This window comes from Diadema antillarum, unplaced genomic scaffold (assembly GCF_040938485.1).
Source record: "Diadema antillarum isolate AM-2024a unplaced genomic scaffold, OU_Dant_1.0 seq00000382_RagTag, whole genome shotgun sequence".
Lineage (NCBI taxonomy): Eukaryota > Metazoa > Echinodermata > Echinoidea > Diadematoida > Diadematidae > Diadema > Diadema antillarum.
The window spans coordinates 3285795-3310000 of NW_027271380.1; the positions used below are offsets into that span (position 1 = coordinate 3285795).

At 38.3% G+C, this 24206-nt stretch overlaps 2 protein-coding genes across 2 annotated transcripts in view; both read right to left on the bottom strand.

Moving 5' to 3' along the window:
* Positions 1-4899: 4899 nt before the first annotated feature.
* On the bottom strand, positions 4900-17599 carry LOC139731620 (aldo-keto reductase family 1 member B7-like). Its single transcript, XM_071642510.1, has 9 exons — positions 17525-17599; positions 15408-15575; positions 10636-10752; positions 9265-9345; positions 8373-8492; positions 7839-7945; positions 6965-7136; positions 5978-6060; positions 4900-4989 (listed from the first exon to the last, which is right to left on the bottom strand). Exons 1-9 carry the CDS (start codon positions 17597-17599, stop codon positions 4959-4961), a joined length of 954 nt encoding a protein of 317 aa, XP_071498611.1. The 3' UTR covers positions 4900-4958.
* A 4223-nt stretch (positions 17600-21822) lies between these two features.
* The window catches only part of LOC139731622 (solute carrier family 15 member 4-like), a 10092-nt gene continuing 7708 nt past the window's right edge, over positions 21823-24206 (bottom strand). Inside the window, exons 7-9 of the mRNA XM_071642511.1 lie at positions 23314-23517; positions 22637-22774; positions 21823-22213 (exon numbers count right to left, since the gene is read on the bottom strand). Coding sequence (XP_071498612.1) covers positions 21939-22213; positions 22637-22774; positions 23314-23517 — 617 coding nt within the window. The 3' untranslated portion in view covers positions 21823-21938. The remainder of the gene's footprint in view (positions 22214-22636; positions 22775-23313; positions 23518-24206) is intronic.

Consider the following 24206-nt stretch of genomic DNA (forward strand, 5'->3'; position numbering starts at 1 on the left):
AGAGAAATGGGATGGGGTGTAAACAATAGGTCTACAGTACTTAAATATTAAAGATCCTCTTTATATTGTGTAGTCCTTTGATGTTTGTGAAAAGAAGTCATTTTACAAAACTGGTCATCTCCATCACAACCTCTTGGCTCAGTTTTATAGATGTTTGATAAGTATAAAGAATATGGGATATTGATATTGATATTTAAATAATTTGAATGTAAGTAATATGCATTAGTTTTTACAATCATATTTCATTGTATATTTCATTGATTCTGTTGAAAGATTACTCATTTTTTTTTCTCTCCAAAAGATGGGCTCCTAACATTTCTCTTTAGGGTCTTCAGTGGTCGGGGATAAAATCCAAGCACAACATTTCTCTATCCTGTGTGAAGGAATGGTATAACACCAGCATTACAGTTTTTTATGCCTCCGCCACGAAGTGGTGCCGGAGGCATTATGTTTTCGGGTTGTCCGTCCGTCCGTCCGTCCGTCCGTCCGTCCGTCCGTCCGTCCTTCAGTCCGTCCGTCCGTCCGTCCGTCCGTCCTTCCGTCCGTCCGTCCTTCCGTCCGTCCGTAATGAATTTTGTGGACAGGGTAACTACCAAAACCTTTAAAGGTATCCTAATGAAACTTGGCATGTATGTGTATTAGGGGGTGAAGTTGTGCCTATCAACTTTTGGGTGCACATGCTCAAGGTCAAAGGTCAAAAGGTCAAGGTCAAATGATTAAAATTTCACTATTTCCCCCATATCTATGCAATGCCTAGAGATATTTTCTTGAAACTTAGTGTATACATGTATTACCCAATTAAGATTCTCTGGTGAAAGTTTGGGGTCATTAGGTCAAAAGGTCAAAAGGTCAAGTAAAGTGTTGAAATTTTACTTTTTTCTCTGTATCTTGGAAATTGTTCAAGGTATCTTCATGAAACATAGTATATATGCATGTACTGACTGGCAGTGGTTATATAGGGAATTCAGGGTTCATTGGGTCAAAGGTCAGGGGTCAAAGGTCAAGGCAATACTTCAAAATTTTACTATTTTCCTTATATTTATGCTTTGCCAGCAGGATTATTTTGTTTAACTTGATGTATGCATGTATAACCCAATAGAAATTATCTGGGATTTTTTTTTTTGCCAAGAAGGTCAAAGGTCAAAAGGTCAAAGTGAAAGTGCTGAACTTACTTCTTTCTCCATATCTCGGAAGTGGCTCAAGTTATCTTGAAACTTAGTACATATTTATGTATGTTCTGCCTGACAGTGATTCTCTTATAAATCAAAGGCCAGATGAAAATGATAACAATTTACTGTTCAATACAGAAATTGCACTTTTTCTCCATACCTTGAAAATTACTCGGTGCATAAACTTATGAGAGGGTCAAAGTCAAGTTAAAGTTCTTAAATCCCCAAATACATGCTCTCCTCCAATTCATCCAATTAAACATACACGTGTAGGTCAAGGAAGGTAAACATTCAATACATTTGTGACAAACATGTCATTTTGATATTTTGCCAATTTTGTGAAAATGTAATCACACATTGTCCACATGTACTATAGACCCATTAGGAGAATCATGCATTATGGCGGAGGCATACCAGTCGCCATAGCGACATTTCTAGTTACAAAATTAGAACAAAACTTTAATATGAAACACATTTAATGCCAAAAGTATCTCTCACTTTCCATGACAATGTACCTGGACAACATTTCATGAAAGTTGTCAGCCCTGACAGGTTGTCAGTCTCTGACAAAGTACACAAAGGGTTAAATCTTGTTTCCCTGTTACATTGTATCCCCTTTGTGATTCAGATGCTTCCTGTGTACAGTTTTGAATGGGTGCTACGTATACAGTATGACATGTACAAGTTTGGAACCATAACCCTGTAGTGATGTACTGTGAATGTTGGTTGGGCCAAAAAAAGATGTACTTGAATAATCCAAATCACCGGATAGTAGTCAGCATGAGTTTTATGTGTAGTGGTGTGTGACTATTTCATATTAGCTTGAACCAAATGTATAGCAATGTGTGACTAAGTGATCACTATACTTGCTAACCTTCCAGAAGGAACACTTCCATTTTCTCCAGAAAGATGAAGGATAACTTCAGTTCCTATCCTTGTGAACACTTTAAGTATCAATGTAGAGGGATTAAAATACCTATTTTCTCATTTTTACCACCATACTGCTTACTACTATTCATTGAACTTCTGAGTTGGTGTGACGGGCGGAGGCTGTCTTCCTTGTCTGCACTGTTTACGTCAGAATTTTCAGATGAAGCAACACCCTTCAGTGGTCCAAAATGTGAAATGCGTATGTTGATTAATGTCATCCTTACTTTTCTCACACCAATAATTCATCATTTTTCTTTAGGTAGTACAATTATCAGGTTAGGCCAAAAAAATTGTGCACAGATTTAACATGAGCACAAGTTTTGAAACTCCAGCACAAATGCACCATTCAGGGATTTTATGCTTTCAAGTTGACAATTAAGAAAATATACGGGTATTCCATTCCGTTTGATTTTTATAAGCTACGAGTATGCATATGTTCTTATTTCTTTTTTATTCGATTGATTGATTTCTCTGTCATCGCTGCAACATTGAAATTTATTAGCTTGCTTTTGTGTTGAAGTATTGTTTTGAGAAAAAAAAAATTAAAAAGAATGGGACATAGAGACACTATTTTTCAATTTTTCAAAAATGAAATAAATACTTTTCAAGGAATAGGCAAGTGTGAATTGCACGAATTGTGTAAGGTGGCAGAACATCTTTTTTGTTGCTGTTGTTGCATGTAATTATACACAAACATGCAATCTAGATAACTCTGATACAGGTGTATATGTTTCTTACCGAGGTTGTTTAAAATGGAATGACGTGGATAGTAGATATGGTAGGTCACTGCATGCAGAACTCTAACTAGATGATGCTCTTAGTGTTCCATAGTTGGTTTGAGTGACAGAGTTCCTGTACGCAGAGATGTTTTTCACCTTGTGTGTTTGTATGATATATGGACACTCTTATATGTTTCATCTGTATGTTCTTAAATCAAGACTACATGTATATTCTATATATTTCTTGCATGTTTACATGAATTTTTTAAAACCTTGCCGATTGAAAAAAGTGTCTTATGTAGACTGTATATTTTACTATATGTACCGACTAAAAAAAAAAAAAAAAAAATGTATGTCCAATAGAATAAAAAATGAATAAAACTATGTGTTGTTAAGATCATGTTACATTAGAAGATATCATTCCAGGATATGATATGACCTATTATGCATTGTAATTGTTTGACAGATTTAATAAAGTGTCGTCCTCATGCACAATGTATCAAAACTAGTCAGTTACATGTTCTGTGGATGTCAAAGCACTCTATAATTAAGTGTAATTTATCCGTAGAAGTAGGCACGCCTGTTATAATGAGCCCATTAAAGAGATTATCATTATATCCATAGACTCTACGGGGCCCATTATAGGCTCCCTATAGACAATGCGGTGATCCGAAAGACTCGGCACATTCACTGGATTAAAATCAGCCATCAAAAGCGTGTTTTGTGAAGAGAGTGTACTCACGGGAACAGATGAGAGGATAGAATGTGTGATATTTCATGGAAACCATAATATGAGATGGCTGATAACAATAGTTTCCTCTCATTATTTTCGCGTCAGGCGACTATTCAGTGATGCACTTTGTGACCGCCAAATTCATCATCATCATGCCAAAGACAAACGAACAAACAACAACAATATATATATATATATATTTGAATATTTATGTACTGACAGTAAAGCGTATTATCAACTTATTTATTGATGTATATTTGCTTATTCCATTCCTTTTTATTAAGAAACAACAACAAAAACCAGGGTAGTCGTTTCAGAACCTGTTTCTTAAAATAACCCTGTATTCGTACATAATGAATATGTGACCAATGTGAAATATAACACCATGAAAAAGCCATAAAAACCATAAAGTAGCAAATTGAGAGAATACACAGTCATGAATTGGACACACAATAAACCCCCAAAGTTAACAAGAATCTCTCTGCTACAGTTTTGTAATAAAATCTGTCCTTATTTTTACATAATTGATACCGAAATACATTGTAATACGATATAATTACAGCCCTTTCGCATGTACAGACTAAACGTAGAAAAGAAAATTCACAAATTACAGTGTAGGACTGGTGTACCTATCCTACACTAAAAATAGGATGTTATTAAAAGAAAATATTTGAAGAAATAGTGGATTGCTGAGATATATATTGAGATCGGATAATACGAAAGCAAAATTCCTTGTTCGTCGGCTTAAAAATAACAAAACCAAATTAGTAAAAAGGAAACAAAACAAAACCCCCCAAAAAGTCACCAGTTTTACGTGCTTGTTGGGATGTGAACAGTATCATGGGATCAATATTCATACACGTACAATTTATATTCATACCTTGCAATTTATTTTTGTTGTTGAAAGTCGCGTGATTAACATGAGCTCATAATTTGCCAACATTATAAGGCCTATGGCTGGCGCCACGTTTTCAAAGGGGGGGGGGGTATACTTCCGGGTTTCATGAGCTAACAAGTAATTAAAAAACAAATAACACCGGTGACACTGTATGTATTACCATGTTCAAGTCCAGGTGAGGGTGCAAAAATAGTGGGGGGGGGGGGGCGAGCCCCCTTCCATATAATGTATGATGTGCACATATACCGTATCTCCAATGATGTGACTTCCAGGAAATATAGTGACGTTTGTGAAAATAACGCACGTTCAAATCTAAAGAGTACCTTCATTACTTCCTAAAAGCAACAAACAAAATACAACCACATGCTAATTAGATAAAGATTCTAAGTGGCAAGTGAATTCAAATACATGACATTAAGTGTCATTTCAGTCAATAATGTATATTTTCGACATCCTAAACTACAACTTGTCTGCCACTGGTTTCAGCACGTCTTGCCCTGTTTGCGACGTTAGAAAGGGTAGTTCTTGCAGTGTTTCGCCCTAAAGAGGCAGGGGGGCGGAAGAGGCAAAAGAATTACAGTTTACAGAACTGCACAATATCTTTTTTTTTCACTAATGCACATCATGACAGCAATATTTCATCTTCATATGAGCGCCATTTTTTTTTTTGACAACCCCCCAAAACGCAAGATGAGAATTATTTGTATAGTACACTATACTATATACTTCCCATATCTGCAAATGTCTCATCATCTCCGCGACAAGGAACCCTGTATGTAGATGTCTGAATTGTGCGCTAATTAGTAATGCTAACAATGAGATTCCATCTTGTCACTTTCCCCAAAGTACAATGCATAGATGTTCCGAATTATAACCCCCCCCCCCCCCCTAAAAAAAAAAACCCTATTGCCTTGTGTTGCTGCATTTAGTAGTCTGTGAACGAGTAGGCCTACCGTAATGCGAAATCATGAACTTCAAGTCGTTGTCATATAGGAACAATTAAGTTACTAGTATCATTTGAGTAACTTTAGATGGAACAACATCAAATTGATACATTTTCTGTGAACACGGGACAGTATTGTAAGACCTCAGAGGTGGATCCAGGTATTTCATAAAGGGGGGGGGGGGGCTCAAAACGAAATTCTGGTAGGCCCATACCACTTCTGGGTTTAATCAGCTGAAAAGGGCCTCATGTGCCTTTTCTCATGCCACTTCCGAAAAAAAGGGCTTCAGCGCAATTTTCTGGTGCCACTACAATAAAAGATTAAAGGGGCGGGGGCGCAAGCGCCCCTTTCATTTTCTTTTCTTTTTAAGTTTCTTTTGTTTGAAAAAAAAAATATATAGGGGGTGCGCGCCCGGTGCGCCCTACCCCCCCCCCCCCCCCCCCCCCTCCTCCCAACCCCCCGGCCCGATCAGCCACTGGACCTTACATAAAGCAAGGCAAATTTACAGACGATAGAAATAACTTGGAATATCCGTTCAAGCTAGGACAATAATTCCATTTAAATTAATTATGAGGAAAACTTACATCTCAAATCGCAAGAGGTGGTGATTCTTGTTCAGCTTGGAGAGTTGTAGAAGGTCGTCTTCTGGCAAGGTAAAATTCAGTGCCTGGAATTGTGACAAAATTAATTATCCATGAATTTAATATCACCTATGCCATTATCTTTTTACAGTTTCATTATTTCATAACCAAGGGTGAAAGTGTGTAATGTTTGTTTCTATTTTAATGTTGCCATCTATAAAGCACAATTGCACACCATACACAAGTGGACTGTGACAAAGTGAATAAAAGCAAACAAAGAGTGATTAAGTCGAAAATGAAAGAAGAAGGTCATGGATTTTTTTGAAGTTTAGAATATTGTCATCGAATAGATATGCAAGTTAGCAGGGGCATTGACGTTAGCACGTTAGACGTGACCACGTTGTGCGAATTCACTTTGTCCACAGCAATGAATTTACAAATTCATTCAGTGGGAATTAGCTGCCGGATTTGACAGCAAGACAGAGCCTACATTGTACAATTAATCTTACCACTTGTTTTGCATCTACATACGCGAGCTGTTCCTGTTCTAAACAGCTATTCATTGAAAAAAAAAATCTCCTTGTTTATTACTTGCTGTTTTGCATCCGCTTCAAAATGCACCCATACAATAATATACAGGGTATCAAACGTTTTATGCAGGGGCCGCGGAACCCGGGAGGGGGCTGCACACCCCCCCCCCCCCCCCGCCAACCTTTTCGGGTCGTAAAAAAAAGGGGATCGGATAAAAAGAGGAAAAAAATCAAAACATCCATGAACTTTGAAACGTTCGGTCCCAGATTCATCCACCCGGTTTCGCGGCCCCTGATTATGTATCATTATGTGATCTGATTCATCAGGAGCCGTAACAACAATTCAAAAATTAATCTACTCCGTCGGAAACAGCGACGATATAGTTTGTGATGGTTTAAGTATATCATTGTATTAGATCTCTTTGTAATGACTTTTAATCGTTGTCTATAGTTATGATACCTCAAAGTTTTGCTGGATCCTCGTTGGGGAGAAGCTCTTCGGGACCACAATGACACCTCTCTGGATCTGGTATCGTATCAAAATTTGGGCGGGGGACTTGCCCAGTTTCTGGGCCATCTGACACACCACGGGTTCTTCCATTAACACTGGGTCATCAGGATGACGCGTACTACTATAGGAACAAAAGAAAAGTATTTCACAATTCCACAATTCTGAAGGACCACAGATGAACAACATAATGGAAAAGATGTGGAGTAAACTGCAAGGTTTAAATGAACCAGGGATTAAAACACACAAACATACCAACCAAAATTATGATAATAATAATAATAACACAAAACAAACAAACAAACAATTTCAACTGTAGAAGTTATGCGTCAATATTCGTCTGTGGCCACCTTCTCGTCTCAGGATTTCGAATCAAACTATTAATTGTTTAGTACTCAACACACAAAGTGGGCCTATGTTTTGCACCTCGAGGTCTCCTGTAAGACCTTTTTTGGCTATCCTTCTGATTCAATGAAGAAGATTCAAGGAAGGAGAAAAGATATTTCGGACATATGAGTATATCATATAGATAACGAAGGACCACGGTCAAGAAAAATTCTGTCAATAATAAGAAACATATAAATGCATTAATGCTGATGAAATACCATCATTTTCTAAAAGTTAACCGTGGACATTAACGCCTGCCCTTCTCCCTATAAAAGAGGAACAAATAAAATCCACACAATTTCATCCGATGAAAACATTTGGAAAGAGAAAAGCATGCGTTTATGTTATCATGTCTTCGCCTCAGCCAGTAAGGATAGGGCTTGTGCACTTAGCACAGTTTTATTTCCATAACATCTGACAGAAAACCCCGCATACTTACTCTGGTCTTTCCGGAGAACCTAGTGGACTGAACGCTGTCACGGTAATACCATGCTTTGAGCAAAACTCTATGAGCTCTGTTTGGGTCAGACGCGGATGACTTTCGACCTGCGTGTTATAAAGACAGGGAGAATAATGAAAATGAATTTCTTGAAATTTCCTGCCAGAGACAAAGAATATAGTAACTATTCTGCATAAGTAAATTGTTTAAGATACTTTAAAAAAATATAATAATGATAACAATGATAGCAAAATTGAGTGGTCATTAGGCATACATATGTTATCATATTTTGCAAACTGATACATTTCTTTATCATAATTTGTGATGTAATCTATGCATTAAACTTCTATAAAGTATTAAATGTTTCTGCTGGAAATGAAGGAAAAAAATGAATTTTTGTGATTGTGCTAATCGCCGTAACACTGTGTTGATAAGTCACGCGTTTGACTTCGTTAACTGTCAGCCTCAAACAAGAGCATTATGTCAGTTATCAATCAGAAATCCATTCCTGCCTAAATTCACATTTAGACTTGCCTGATTGTTCGAAATGGGGTGCTTCGGGGGCAGGCTGAGTAGTCGCTCTATCTGTGCGATGTTGAAGTTAGACACGCCGATGGCTTTCACCAGGCCTTTATCAACAAGGGACTCCATTCCCTGCACACAGGAAAGTAAGTACAAGAGAATTAGCACGAGAAGTTGAAGATTCGGCGATGACGAAGAAGAAAAGTAGCAGTGGTAGCAGGAGAAGATAATCATAAGAAGGAGTATAGTAGATAATGATAGTATATAAGAAGGAAAAGAATAAGGAGGAGAATGAGAAGGAGGGAATTGAAAAGGAGGAGAAGAATCAGAAGAAGAAGAGGTAGCAGTAGAAGACAAGAAGGAATGGCAGAGAACAAAAGACGAAGAAGGAGAATGAGAATGAGCTACCAGTGGGAGAATCTTGAGAAGCACAAAATAGAGGTTTATCGAAAATGATCCCCTGATAAATACTATAATGTAAATTTAAAAAAATAATGTCATAACTGGATTGAAAAAAAAATAAAATGTATAATACAATACTCAAGAAAATACGACAAGCAAAAGCCTATTGCCTCTTATTATCAAAAAAAAAAAAAAAATCCGCAGATGTGGTTTAAACCCACCTTCCGTTATTCGTGAGAATACTGAAAAGCAAAGAACTGTCTGCTGACCTGTTCACTGGGAAGAAAGGTAGAAGTAGGACCTATCGTATACTGCTATTACTTTTAAGAGAACGTTATTTTAACTGCAACGGTCCTCATAAAATCATTAATAGGGTTTGACTAATGTGAATGATTGGTATCAACTAAACAAGACGTTGCATAAAGTTGTGTTCCGTCCATTTCTCGCTGAAACAGCGAGGTCTAACTTTGACCTCTCCGACTATCAGGCCTGCATAACATACCTTCCACGCATCAACGTAATCAACACTGTCATCTCCGATTAAGACGCCATTTTCGTCCAGTGGAAAAGCGCCTTTGCCATGCTACGAGTAAAAAGAGATGGAATCATAGATAAGATGGTGAAAAGGCTTCACTAGAAGTGTACTAACTGGTGAGCCAAAATCCGGTTATGTTTGGTTCCTGTTTGTTTGTTTGTTTTTGTCTTGGGCGTTACTTTTGGATGACTTGCAATTCTCTTAGTTTCATATAAGGTGAATAAATACACACACTCGCACACACACACACACAACACACACACACATACACACACACACACACACACACACACACATATATATATATATATATATATATATATATATATATATACATTGTACATCCTTTTTAAAACTCCGTTCTTTCTTCACTAATTCCTTTCTGTTCGGCGACCTTCATCTAACAATAGTGTCATTCTTCCGGAGCTTTGCTCCAGAAAAACTTCTTTTGCCGGTATCTTTTTTACTAGATGGTGAATGCAAGCTTTGTTCGGGGTAGTATTATTGATCGCCCATTTCATTATGGTTGTACATGTACCTTGAAAAGATGAGCTTCATTTTGCTACGAATACCACTGATATCAGCGGAAAAACAATTGGTTCCAATCACTAGGCAGCTCAATCGCCCCGCGGCCCACGCATTGTGTGTTCATTGGAGGTTGTACGAGTCGTATATATTGTGTAAGTAGGCCTTATACACGTCGAAAACATGACATCAAAAAAGTGTAGAGAACTAAAAAAGATACATTTTTCTCACTTGCCTTTTTCACTTTTCTTATAGTTTAGCCCAAGACTTTGTCTGACAATTTTATTTCTCTTCGAAAAAAAAATGAAATAGCTGTAGATATTTATGAGGTTTACCAGCAGACCAAACTACTATACATACACCATCAGAACCATAAGTTTACTTTGTTTACAATACAGTGTAACGCAGTGTTAATGCTGCCAGATTTAAACGACATATATTCATGCCACCTTTAGTATTTCTCTGTGACTTGTGAAATACAAGTTGTATCAAACTCACTGTTTCAAGATCAGGAAATAGGTAGTTTACAAAGTCATTGACCCAAATATGAAGGATTTATACCTGGTATCATTCCTTTTCATTATGAACCCATGCATGTGTGATTTTGAAAAGAGAAGCCAAAAGGAAATGAATCGACATGAATCAAACATAAATGAAATGAAATAAACTTGAAAACAGTGAAACAAACTAAAGTAAAATTGGATGAACTGAATTAAATTGAAATGAAATTAAATGAATGTGAATAAATCATATATACAAATTATAAACTTGAATAAAACAGAATAAGATATGATAGAAGACTATCGTGGTTACCACCAGAGCAACTGGCCAGTGCATTAGATACAGGTCAACATAGTCCAGGCCAAGAGAGGTCAGAGATTCTCTCACGTTCTCCTCCACGTGATCTGGATGGAAGTTGGTCAACCACAGCTGGGGGAAAGGACAGAAAGAAACATTTTAGTTCCATCCAATTTGATTCAATTCTATTTGCGTGTTTTCTCCAGGTCACAATCAATAATCATTCTTAAAGGGGATGGCTAGTAACTGATCAGTGGGAATGGTAGGGGATGATAGTTCCAATCCTTGTTGGATTCATTGAAGAGTATATTATAAAGGACCTATTTATTGTTGTGTGAAATCTATTTGCTTCAGAATGGTCTCATATTCAAGGAATGTGCAGTTTAATGTAAACGAGTGCCCCGTCACTGTACAGGCATGCTATCTGGAAACAATAAACTGCACATTACTTGAATATGAGACCGTTTTGAAGCATATAATTTTCACACAACAATAGATATATAATATAGGTACCTACTCTTTAATGAATCCCACAAGGATTGGAACAATCATCCCCACCATTCCCACTGGTTCCCACACTAGCCATCCCCTTTAAGATGCTGATATATTGCAAATATCGCAAAGCATGCATGCATGACGCACAAGTGCATTCAAATTAACAAATGGCATGGTACAAGTACAGATGCAGATCCAGGAATTCCGTAAAGGGGAGGGGCCATTGCAAAATAAAGGGGGGGGATGCATGCCCTCCCCGTTGTTCTTTTTATTTCTTTTGTCTTGACAAAAAATAAAGATCAAGGGGGCGCGCGCCCGGTGCGCCCCCTCTGGATCCACCACTGCAAGTAAAATAAAATGGATCCTTCTCATGTACCTAGTGGTCATTCTCGTACAAATTGCAAAAATGGAAATTTAAAAATGTAGGAAGTCTGCACTAGTAATAGGCCTATCATGTTTAGGCCTATTGCATATGAGAGACAAATCCCTAGGATGATTTACATTGATTGTTTACACTAGTTCAGAGACAGTTTGGACTGCGAGTGTATAAAGAAAAACGCAAATAGGATTTTTACAATTAGATGACAAAGGAAACGATGTCATGAGAATGTATACACACACACTACACACAAGCACGCACGCACACGTATATATATATATATATATATATATATATATATACATATATTTATTTATTTATATCTATATATACACAATATGTCCCCCCCCCCAAAAAAAAAAAAAATACAACGGGACCCTTCACAATAATAAAATTTCAGGGTATGAAACTGTAACTTATTACCCACATCTTACTGAAAACTGTATCCGATTTTCAGTGGTCAAACAAGTCAAAGAGAAATGAGGAGTTTTGTAGAGCATGCCAGGAATCCTTTCCCTCCAGGGTCTGTCCATTGTATTCACACATTATGCACTGCCAAGAGCATCAATGAGTGCAAAATTTGAAAGAATCAGACCAATGACGTGCTTTACAAAGATTCACATTTCTCAGTGGCAACTTAACCAAATTGAATGGGGATTTCTGCGAAATATAGCTCAGATGTTACATTTTAAGACCCTGAAGTAGCATTTAAACATTCTCATCATGTTAGAATTTTCAATTAAAAAATCTGATTTTATTTATTCATTTACTATTATTATATATATATATATATTTTTTTTTTTTTTTTTTTGGGGGGGGACATACTGTATATAGTATTTGCAGCTAGGGGGATGAGAAAAAGAGATAAAGAAGGGGAAAGAGGGATAATTATGATTATAAGCGTAGGCATAGATACATGATGACGTAAATCGTGTTTTAAACAATAAATTTTGTTGTGTCTTTTCTTCATCTAATCTTAATGGGATCTTAACGAGCAAATGAAACTGACAGATTATGTGATTTGTTTACAACAATAAAGCAGGATTTTGATAAAGTGGGTCTGAAGGACTGTTAAACCCACAAATGTAAAAACGCCCACAAATGTGAAAATACATCGCCCACAAATGTAGAAAATCGACCACAAATGTAAAAATTTAACATCGCCCACAAATGTAGAAAACGCCCACTAATGTGAAAATAATTTCAAACGTCGCCCACAAATGTAAAAACGACAAACTATATACGTTGATATAAATAGACTCACTTCTCCAGGATAGCAGTGCACTTCTTGTAAAATAATGTGTACGTGTACGGAGACGAGTGCGTGTGTGACGTGGGGGTATATAGTAGTGGAGAGTTCGGTGGGGGAGATGACTTGTGTGCATGCGTGTGTCTGTCTGTGTGTTACGGTGTGCTGCGTGTCACACCTTTCCGGCGGGCAGCTGCGCCTCCGGGCAAGTTACGAAGGCTTGTTGCGAGTACGAGCAGTACAATTTCTGCGGATGGACAAAGATGTTAAGAGTTCCGTACCGGTACTTGTGTTTTACCTGCTAGACGCGTGCCACTTACCTGCTATTTGCATGCCGACCTGCCATGGAGTATCGTTGCATGTACTACTGTGATAAATGCTTGTCTTCTGTCTGTTTGTGTGTGTGTGTGTGTGTGTGTGTGTGTGTGTGTGTGCGTTCGTGTGTGAGTGTGTGTGTGTTTTCCTGCAAGTTTCTGTTTCTGGGCGGCGGGTGAGGACTGACTTATCTGCAAAGGAATCCCTCTGAAGTAATTTGAAATGGCAGAAAGTCATACAGAATGTCTATATACTCTCAACTAACCAGCAGAGAGGCAGTAACTGACCCTCAACATGCACGGAGATGACCAGCGACACTGGCAAATCAGACTTGCGTGCGCATCTTCGGGTACTAGTGCGGGCCAACACCACTGCAGGGAGCTCCGGAGGAAAAAAACAAAACAAAACAAAACCAAACAAAAAAAAAAGAGAGAAAACTCCCCGCAAGTCAACCCGCAAGCTTCCCCAGACACGATGTGACAAGGCCTTAGTTTTAGAGCTCCAGTCCCCATATGTCGCTTGTAACTGAAAACGGATCGGCTTCGACAGGTCACAGTACACGGAATACATGCAATTAAGTAGCGCGCGTCTAGTAGTTGGTAAGACGCACGAAATAAGGGTCTACATTAACGCCCACTTAGTAGAAATACGTCAACCACAAATGTAAAAAATTTTTACATTTGTGGTTGATGTTTGAATTTTTTACTACATTAGTGGGCGTTTTTTACATTTGTGGGCGCTGTCATTTTTACATTTGTGGTTGAAATTTTTTACATTTGTGGGCGGTGTTTTTTACATTTGTGGGCGATTTTTACGTTTGTGGGCGATGTATTTTTACATTTGTGGGCGTTTTTACATTTGTGGGCGTTTTTACATTTGTGGGTTCAACAAGGACTGCCATACAACCGAAAGCGGAAGAAAGGAAACTATAAAAGTCACTATAATTCATTAACACCCTCTGACGATGAATCGAGTCTTTTATATAACAATGACACCGTGTAGGAATAGATTTCCCATGATGATAACAGAGTTAATTCCCCCCCCCCCCAAAAAAAAAAAAAAGAGAAGAAGAAGAAGAAGAAGAAGAAGAAGAAAGGGAAGAAGAAAAAAAGAGAAAAAAGGAGGAGGAGCAAAATATAAATGCAGTTATACTGAGAAACACGTCTTGTTACACAGAATGCAAAATTAGTTCTTACTTGGAAAGGTACACTCCGTACCTGAATTTGCTATATCTGTCAGTACAAATTAACACACACACACACACACACACACACACGCATACATTAAAAAAAATATATAGATAGATATTACATCTCCTCTGTCATACACGAGCCTCTAGGTTAGAAATGTCATAGGTAAAAAATAGCAAGCACTATAAAATACTAGGAAAAATAAAAAATACTAGAAAAAAGGGTAAAGGTTATGATACAAGGGCAATTATCATGTGATTATGATAATGTACAACTGTATGGATCTCAACAATACAACGCTGTCTACATACTTCTTGCTGGTGCAGTAGTAGATGAAGATAGTGTGAGATTAACTTATCTAGGCAGACCTTGGATCACTGATTGTATTTCGGTAAACGGTCACCATCCCTGCACATTATCCAGGACATTGTCCCAACTTCGCTATTCCATTCAAACTGTGCGTTATTTCGCTTATACACTCTCCTTATCTCAGTCAACTTTAAAGCACCGTATAAAATGAGCAATGTGGAGTGACGTCAAAGTGATGCTTAATTCCATGTTCTGATTTACATTTTGAGATAGTTATAAAATCATAGTTAGAATAAAACATTTTTTAAGACGATCAAAGTATTAATTATTGTGACAGTTTTGGACTGTATCTAATTAGGTTTCTATAACGATATAGCTACAGTCCTATAATATTATTAACAATCTTAGAGACACATTTTTTATCATGTCTACTACTAAAAATTGAATAATGGGTGTTTATTTACATCGATGAAGGGCTATTTGTCAATCAGTTGCCATTAAAACAACTTGACGAATGTGGATAAATATGAAAAACTCAAAGGGATCAGCACTAAGAATCACTGGCTATCAAAGCCGAAGCTTTGTGGTCTAGTCGTACGCCGGGTCATAGCTAGTGGATATGACGTCTCACATGCCAATCAGGGGGTCGTTGGTTCGAGGTCATTTGATGTCCATGATTTAATCATACTGTACTAAAACACTGAATAAACGGTGTCTATTTACGTCAATGATGGGCAATTTGTCAATCAGTGTAATAAGATGAGGTCGTCCGTATGACAGAAAAAGATTGGTATGCAGTCGATATCTAATTAGAATCTAACTTTCAGGAGTATCACTGACATCGACTCACTTTGGTCGTGACGAACAGGTCCTCGCGTTTGATGGTGCCGTCGTCGATCTTTGTCTTGATCGCCTTGCCGACCTCTGCCTCGTTCCCGTAGATGAAGGCGGTGTCGATGTGGCGGTAGCCGCAATCTATCGCGGCCTCCACGGCACGACAGACATCACCGTCTCCCGGCTGATGAAAGAAAGTGGTATTTATTTATACAGACAAGTGCAGTTATGGTGATGAAGTTTGCGATGGCTTTACATGTTCTTGTGATTGTTGCTAATAAACTCTATCCTGCACACACACACACACACACACACACACACACTCACACTCACAAACATATGTTTATATCCTTGTATTTGTATGTATATCAAATATATGTTTATACACGCAATACTTACATAATGCATTTCAACAGGTATACTTTAGTACTTAATTTCATGTGCGAAACATAATAGTAGCCTTCAATAACATTACTGTTGTTCGAGAGATAAATTGCCTATGATCACTTGCTATTTTTCATGTTCTCTATTGAGGCTTCAATGCTTTAATGCTTCAAAATAGTTCTAAAATGTGAGTTAGAAACAACAAATTGAAAAATCTCAATCAGTATAATCAATGTTCAGTATTGTTAAATGTATAAAATGTGAACAATAGTTATAATAGAATGATATTTCTAGACTAAACCGTCCACAGTTATAATTTAGTGAGAAAAATAGTGATATCTCTTTATATTATAGGCTTTCTTGCGATTTCTTTTTTTTATGGTGGGATGTTTTGTGAGACAACGTAATGAACTCGAACATTTTTTTAAATCTATTTATTTATTCATTGTTGCTTTTCAGCCGATGAATCCCAGAAGTGGCCGAGTTAACGGAAAAAAAATCTGAAGTGGCACCAGCAATATTTTTGCTCCCCCCCCCCCCCCCCCCCCTTTACGGAATTCCTGGATCCACCACTGATGCACTGACTGTGTAAAGCGTCACTGTAGGGCCTACACATGTACTGTATACGATATCAAGAGTGTTTAAATTTCTTTTCTTCGTGTCGTGAAGTGGGTCGACTTCACGGGGTATATGGACGGTTGAGGTTCACGGGGTTCACACCAATGAGGATGTCGGGAGACTTCAGTTAAAGGAACTTGGGCCTTTAATGTTTCTGAATAACTCAAGTGAAACAAAACAAAAAAGAAAAACCACTGAATCCAACACAGGAATCTCTGTTGTGTTACGAGTTCCCGCTTTTAGGAATCCGTCGTACAAACCCGGATTTTCTCCAAAATCGGGATGATTGTCCACAACTTTGACTTTTCCTCCAAAGCAAAACGTGTCCCCTTCCTCTGGCCGTTCTTAGAGCGAATGAAACTCACGCGGTCTCTCCGAGCTGACCAGAGGAAGATCTGACTCAATCACTCTTTTCTTCCCAATATCATTCTTACTCTAAAATAATCTTGGTTTTCCACAAAGCGAAATAACATGAATATACCTTTCGAGAATCAAAATACCAGAAACTACTTATATCTGAAATTATCATAGCCGATGTTTTTATTCCATAATTTTCTCCAGGAGAGTTACTTGCTTGCTCGCGGATGACCACAGGTCATGATGTCATCGCAAATCAAGCGGTTTTCTACGAAATACACCCCGATTAAAGCTATTCTCCGGCTTTTTTAGGCAAAAACAGCAATACGAATGAATTAAACTGTATTCAAATCCCGTTAATGCGCTGCAGGAAAGTGTTCTATTTCAAGCATCTTAATCAGCCATAATGATTACCATATAATCGAATTTATTTGCACAAACTAAAAAATTAATTCCGTCAAATTGCCATTTTCCGACATTCGAATGTTTCTCACTTCCTCTACAGATTAAACCTATCAGGTATCCATCAAGGGATTCCTAAAGGCTTTGCGGAGACTATGCTCTTTCAAAAATATGGCCCTTGACATTCTATATTATTATCATTATTATTATTATTATTATTATTATTATTATTAGAGACGTTTGCATGTGCATCATTATTGTGTTCGATCCTGAAAACCAGATGACACTGGGGCTTCGTGGAGCAGCAATCCAAATAGATACGTAATAACAGGCCACTCCTTACATCGATAAATGAATTTATCTCAAACTTACCCGCCATGTCCCGAGACCGAGTAGGGGAATCTTCGCTCCGTTTGGTAGATCAGCGTACACGTTCGAGCCCGCCATAACTGCACTTACTTCGATATCACACCAACAAAACTGAAATGTTTACAGGAAAACGGGCGTGAGAGGGTGTACGTGAAATACAGTCAATCTTTGCGGTTTGGGGCCTTCCGGTGCATGCAAGGAGACACAGTTCACAGGCCAAGTTATTGTGTGATCGAGACAATAATTGACCTTCATTGCAATACTTCATTCAGTTGACCGGGTTCATAATGCATCTATGAGAGTTCAGATGAGCGTGGTCAAAACAGTGCCCAAAGCCAGTCGGTATGGGTGTATTATACTTATTTTTTTTTCTTTCGTTTACCCACTCAACATTCCTCTGAGTCGGGTATCTATGTTATTATTCACGTCTATAATGGCCGGAATTTATGGCCCAAAATCATTCATAATTCACTGACGACATTGCCATTGTGGTATTGTACTATAAAAACGTCACAGGGATCTCATAACATACTATATAATCATTTAGATATCATAACATATAAAAAAGAGGAAAAGCATGACAGTATGATATCACATACACAATATCACGTGCTGATAGAGGTGAAGGACTAGAAATAATGATCATTAGAAAGAAAAAATCTACAGAATTGATGTTTTTCGATGTCTCTCGTGAAGGGTACTATTACATAGGCCTACCTTGTTTTCATCAGGACGTCATCAGCATCTGCTCGACTGACACACTTTTTGGTCCGATGTATCACGTGACTGAAACCAGCTAACACGCCCAACGAGTTCGTTGTTCATTATCGCAATCCTACTATTGTACCTTTAGTGGTGTGTGGGGGAGGGGATGGGGATGGGGAGGGGCAATTAAAGGTAGTACTCGCTGTTGGGATAAGCATCTTTCATTTCCTTAGTGATCTTATGCATTGCCCATTACCTTATAGATTAATACCTGAGATAGCCCCTTAATGTAAATGCAAGTTTACTATCATGGCATTATAACAGTGTCTTTTCTTTTTGATGTAGTTGTTTGATTCTTTACGCACTGCATGAAGAGGGAGAAGTCAAACAGCTTACATCAGAGTACTGAAGAACAACACAGATCGTGAACTGAGGACAGTCATTCTAGATAGACATGTATGGAGGTGCAACTACTATGTTCATGGAACCCGGGATATGGCATACGCTAAACCAGTGCATGCCCTTGAACTATGGTAGTACATGCAGTATATATATATATATATATATATATATATATATATATTTAATTTTTTTTTTTTAAGGTGGACCAATTAAACTTCCCCCAAGGAGGTTATGTTTCTACAGGCGTTGTTGTTGTTGTTGTTGTTTTGTCTGTCTGTCTGCAAAATAACTCAACATTTTATGAGCGGATCTGGATGAAATAAAAACACAAGGAACAAATTGCTAATTTGTGTGTGTGTGTGTGTGTGTGTGTGTGTGTGTGTGTGCGTGCGTGTGTGTGTGTGTTTTACGTTTTGAAGGATTCTTTATCATTTGCAGGTGCAATCATGAACGCTAGATGGCGCGCTTGCATTTACGACCCTCGGAGCCATTGCCATGTTGGAGGTGACGGCTGGTCAGCATGCAGTGAGGGCATGTTTTATGGTCAATGAATTTAATAATGCAGATGATATGAATGTAATGTTAGATACTACAGTACATGGTGGGAATCGCAATAGAGGAGGAAACAAGCTGCTTGGCTGAGGTCTGTCCTCTCCGAGTGCTTTTCTAACCATGCCCTTTAGATGAATACAGACGCTTGTCGATGTGCACGTCGACCAATCATGACCATTATGGTAATTATAGCCCTCATGCATTCCTTGATGGGAGGTGTTATATTAAGTGCGTCAGAGAACAGACATTTCACATATCCCTCTAGTCTATGCATGCCTTTCATCTTGTTTCAAAGAAACTGCGCTTTTCTGTCTTTTTCTTGTTAGAAGCGACACAATACACTTCATACCAGAAAACTTAAAGCTACGAAAGAGATAGGAGGCTATAAATCACCAAAATGACAATGATTACATTACGTTATTTAGTGATTTGGAGTTCCTCATCGCTTCTTCTTGGCTCTCAGAAAACGTTAACATGGCATGAACTGCACGAGTGCACTCGAATCAAACCTGGACCTAACAGTGAGCTTGGTCAACCCTCGGGATAAATAATCACTATCCAAGGGATCTTTTGTTGCTATAAATAACCCTCTCAACATTACCCTGGCGTATGTACAGCCAAGAGTGTTGCCCACAGAGCTTCTACAGCTCACAGCTTATGGGGTCTTGCTCACACCTGAGACACAAAAAATTCTATTCCCAGGGCTCGAGATATTGACCTTTGTACGGAAAGCATAGCTAGTCACCTAGTACACCATGATTTTCCAAAGTACTGCATTTTTGTAATTGGATGTAATGTTATTGGGTGCTAATTTCTGAGTTAATGATGTAATAAAACTTTTCGTTGTGTGCTGATTTTATTACCTCTTGTACTTCATTTGAGATGTGTGCTTTATGTAGGACCTGTTTGTAACCATGTATGCCACTTGATTCATGAATTTTTCAATTTTATGGACAATAAATGCAATGAAATAAAATGAACTGATTGAACACAAGCCTCCTTCCATGAACAAATTTGTAAAAATTGTCGCATGTGCATTTTATATTGTTAGTCATAACAACGACAACAACAACAAAAAAAATCATAGTTTATAAGGAATACATTAAACACGTCTTAGCTTTTCGACCCGGTTTTTCACGATGGCAGCAAGAAATCCATAAATAGTGGTGATGCGACTCTTAGAATATTCGTCATTGAAGAACATTATGGCGAGTGGACTTTGAGTGGGCCCTATAGATACATTCGACGTTTATCATACTATAAGACATTAAAGGCCCAGATACGCGGCATCTTCCATTGCTCCTTTCTGACATTCACCGGTTTGCCCTTAAAAAGCAGACCGAAAAGAAGTTTCGAGGAAAGGGACGAGAGGAGAAGACGAAGAAGAAGAAAAAACAAAAACACAGAACAAGCTGGATGCTGGTCAGGAGGAAATGATTGGGAACAAGAAGAAGTAAACCGAGAAGAAGAAGAAGAAGAAGAAGAAGAAGAAGAAGAAGAAGAAGAAGAAGAAGAAGAAGAAGAAGAAGAAGAAGAAGGATCTGGAGGAGAAAACGAATTTTGAATATCTAGTCCTTCATCAAGTTAAAATTATTGAAGTGATATGTCTCTTGTTGGTTATTGCTTTTAAAATTTCAGCTATTGTTCTTGCTCAAACCACGTTATAACTCGAATTCAAAATTTAGGCATTTTCTAATTATGTTATTCTATTCTATATCATTGCTACTATAACAAACATTGTGTTTATGGTAGGAAATCATCTTTCCTAGAACTGCATTTTGTCACAAAACATGATAATATGAGTGCTACACTTAATGGGTATCGCATTATCTCTCTCTCCCTCCCTCCCACCCTCTTTCTCTTAGTATCTCCCTCCATCTGTCAACCTCCCTCTCTCTCTTTCTTCTCTCTCCCCCCCTCTCTCTCTCTCTCCCTGTTTCATAATAGTACATAGCAATATCCGTAGAACGTGCGCTATCATTGTTATGATTATGATTATGATTATGTCATTATTGTTAATAATATCATTGCGGAATGTGACGGGTGTATCTTTGGCTCACATCGATGTATTGAGCACACATATTTGTACACAGAACAAAAACTAATACAAAGTATGGTGAAATCTTCCTGTTTTCCAAGCTGCATAACGTGCAAAGGTTTTAAACTCTTTTGTAGAAATACTATCGTTGTATCTCAAGTCAAAACGGACAACAACAAATTCTCGCCCGGGATTGCTATTTCGTCATCATTATGAAGAGTTTTATCACAAAACGAGCTAACTCCTTACTTGCTAAGTTGAGACATTTGTGATTAAAACAAAGAAAATAATCAGAAAATGCGTGATATTTCTATCCATAACTCGAAGAATATTCCTTATTAGGTACCAAGTAAGGCATCACTGGAAATGTTTTCTTTTGCTCTGTCTGATAATGGGTTTACTTTAAAGTTTGGAAATGGCGCTTTGCCCATGTTGCGATGAAACTTTTCATAATTCTTCCCGGTATTAGTGGTGTTCAGAGCCTTCACCGTCTACAACATTTACAAAGAGATGAGAGAGACGGGGGCTTGCTGTAATTTTAGTTTGGATCCATGCACCGATCGAATTAATTAACATAATATAATATCAAATGAAACAGCACCAGGAGCCACACCAGACTAACTCTGGAAGTTTTTCCTCAAAGTATTAAAGCTGTATTGAGTCTTTAATTAGACAGAAAACGTATTGAAGTCAGACTACAAGTAACTTGACACAGAGTGATTAGTCAGGCTCAGTCTGCAAACTTCGACCGTTAGAGTTTGATTCCACTGAAGAGTTCATATCATCACGTCTCTTCTTTGTCTGCGTCATTGCTGCATTCCCATCATGCATTTCCTCTTCCGTAGTCTGCTCCAAGCTCCACCAGTTGGTGCGCTTGTATTTTCTTGAGACCAGGTAGAGGTACAAAATGTCCAGTAGCAAAATCCCGGCCAGCAGAGGATAAAAATATTCCAGACGTGCGGAGTTGATATCGGTACTGTACCAAGGTTGGCCGGCTGCAAACGTTAACCATAGGCAAAAATCTTTGAATAGTAATGTCATTGCTTTATTTCAATCTATCATACAAATGAGATAAATCATAAATATGGTGACGAAAACAGGTTCTGAAGTAAGTTAAGTAAGGGATGATAACTGTTCATGTTATAATTATGAACTGACATAAAAGATAAAGACATCATTATCATCTCTGAATTGGTATATTATATATACATGGCCTCATGATAAAATAAATCCAAGTTGCATTAAATCTGCTGGTTTAGCGGATAAGTGAACATCATGCAACTCCTTTGTGATTTCCGGTGCGCATGCAGGATTTGATACAGATTGCTTTGGTGACGAATAATCTTAGTCTCGCCTAAATCGAGTCGAAATCGGGTGACGAGTACGAGTTGGCAAATCAAAGGAGTTGGCTTTAATACCTGCTCCTGAGATGGCGTTGACGATGGCGACGATGAGTTGGGCCAGGAGGTAGCTGCCGACACCAGACATGAGAAGGAAGAGCCCGACGGTGAAGCCTTTGAGTTGTAGCGGTGCCTCGGTGTACGAAACTTCAAGTCCTGGATGAGAGAAAGTGGAACGTGGTGCATTGAGATCCAATAAGGTTCAAGATGTGAATCTATACCACTTGAACGTTTCTTACCTTAGCTGGAACATAATAACTGATCATATTTTTTTTTTTCACCCATGGACAGCTCGAAAGGACTCATTCCAATGACAATGACAATTATTACTCAAGATTATACAATGATATAACGTTCAGACGTAGTATTTAAGCTTATGATAATCGTGCGGGAGCATTGTTGATACATTTTTTCACATCATGTTTAAGAGTCATTCTGGACATGTTTGTAGTCATTGTCTTGCGAAAGAAGTTTTCTAAAGTGGGCAAACATTACCCTTGTGCTCCCAGACCATCAAACTAACAATTTTGCATGTCTGCATGAAAGAATACTGTTTTTGTTCCCAATTGTACATTCTTTCAAAAGTTCAAATCCATTTAAGATTATTGAGAACATACATCACTTATATCCATACCTTCATGCATGGTAATATTGATACATGTGTCTACAAAGATTATAGCTCCGTTGTCTGGTACCTGCTGACAGGACCAGTCCGTCCCCAATACCAGCACACGTGTACTGAGGAATCTGTGCGACGGCGCTGAGTGAGGATGAGTTGCAGGTGGTGATGTTGTCCATGGAAACGTACATCATTGGTTCCTCCTCCATGAGTCGCTTCCTCTGCCCCTCTACCAGCGCCGCAAAACAGACGGATAGGATGCCCATGATTATCCCCCCTCCTGTGGACGAGCAAGAGGGCAAGACGGGGAGAAGGAATCGTGAAAAGGAGGAGAGGAACGGGAGGACGGGGAAGGGGAAGGAGGTGGGGTAAAAGATTTAAGTAGATTCATGTCAATAAGTGCAGAAATTGCAAGAAGAATTCTCTTTGATTAAGATATTGCGTAGTAATACACTAATCATAAGAAAATTAGAAACTCATTGTTATGTGGCCTATTAGCAGAGTAGCATGAACACCATAGCCATTTTGTCTTGATCATTCGTCATTCATGTCATTCCTCATGTTGGAGAAGTGACTTTACAACTTTCACACATTATTCTTGAAAGAAATAATAACGGTACCGGTAACTGTCATTCAACGTCAATTCTTTAAAAGGACCTTATTGTGCAAATTGCTACGTTCGACAGGTGAAATCATAGTCACACAACCGTGATCGCTATCTTCCTGTTCCTGCTCTTTAGCGTGTCCTCAAGTGTCTATAAAAATATAAACTTTCTTTCTTCTACGCTATTTCAGGCAACGCCGTCCTCTCATTCGACACGTAAAGAATGCAACTTGGTGGAAATTGACGCTTGATGCACTGAAACTTTGGGGTCATCCCACGAGACCGACGCCCACGAGTCATACGGCCAACGAGTTTGACGTTGAAAAAAAAAAAGGTCCATGAGTCATCCTGCCCATGAGTTTGAC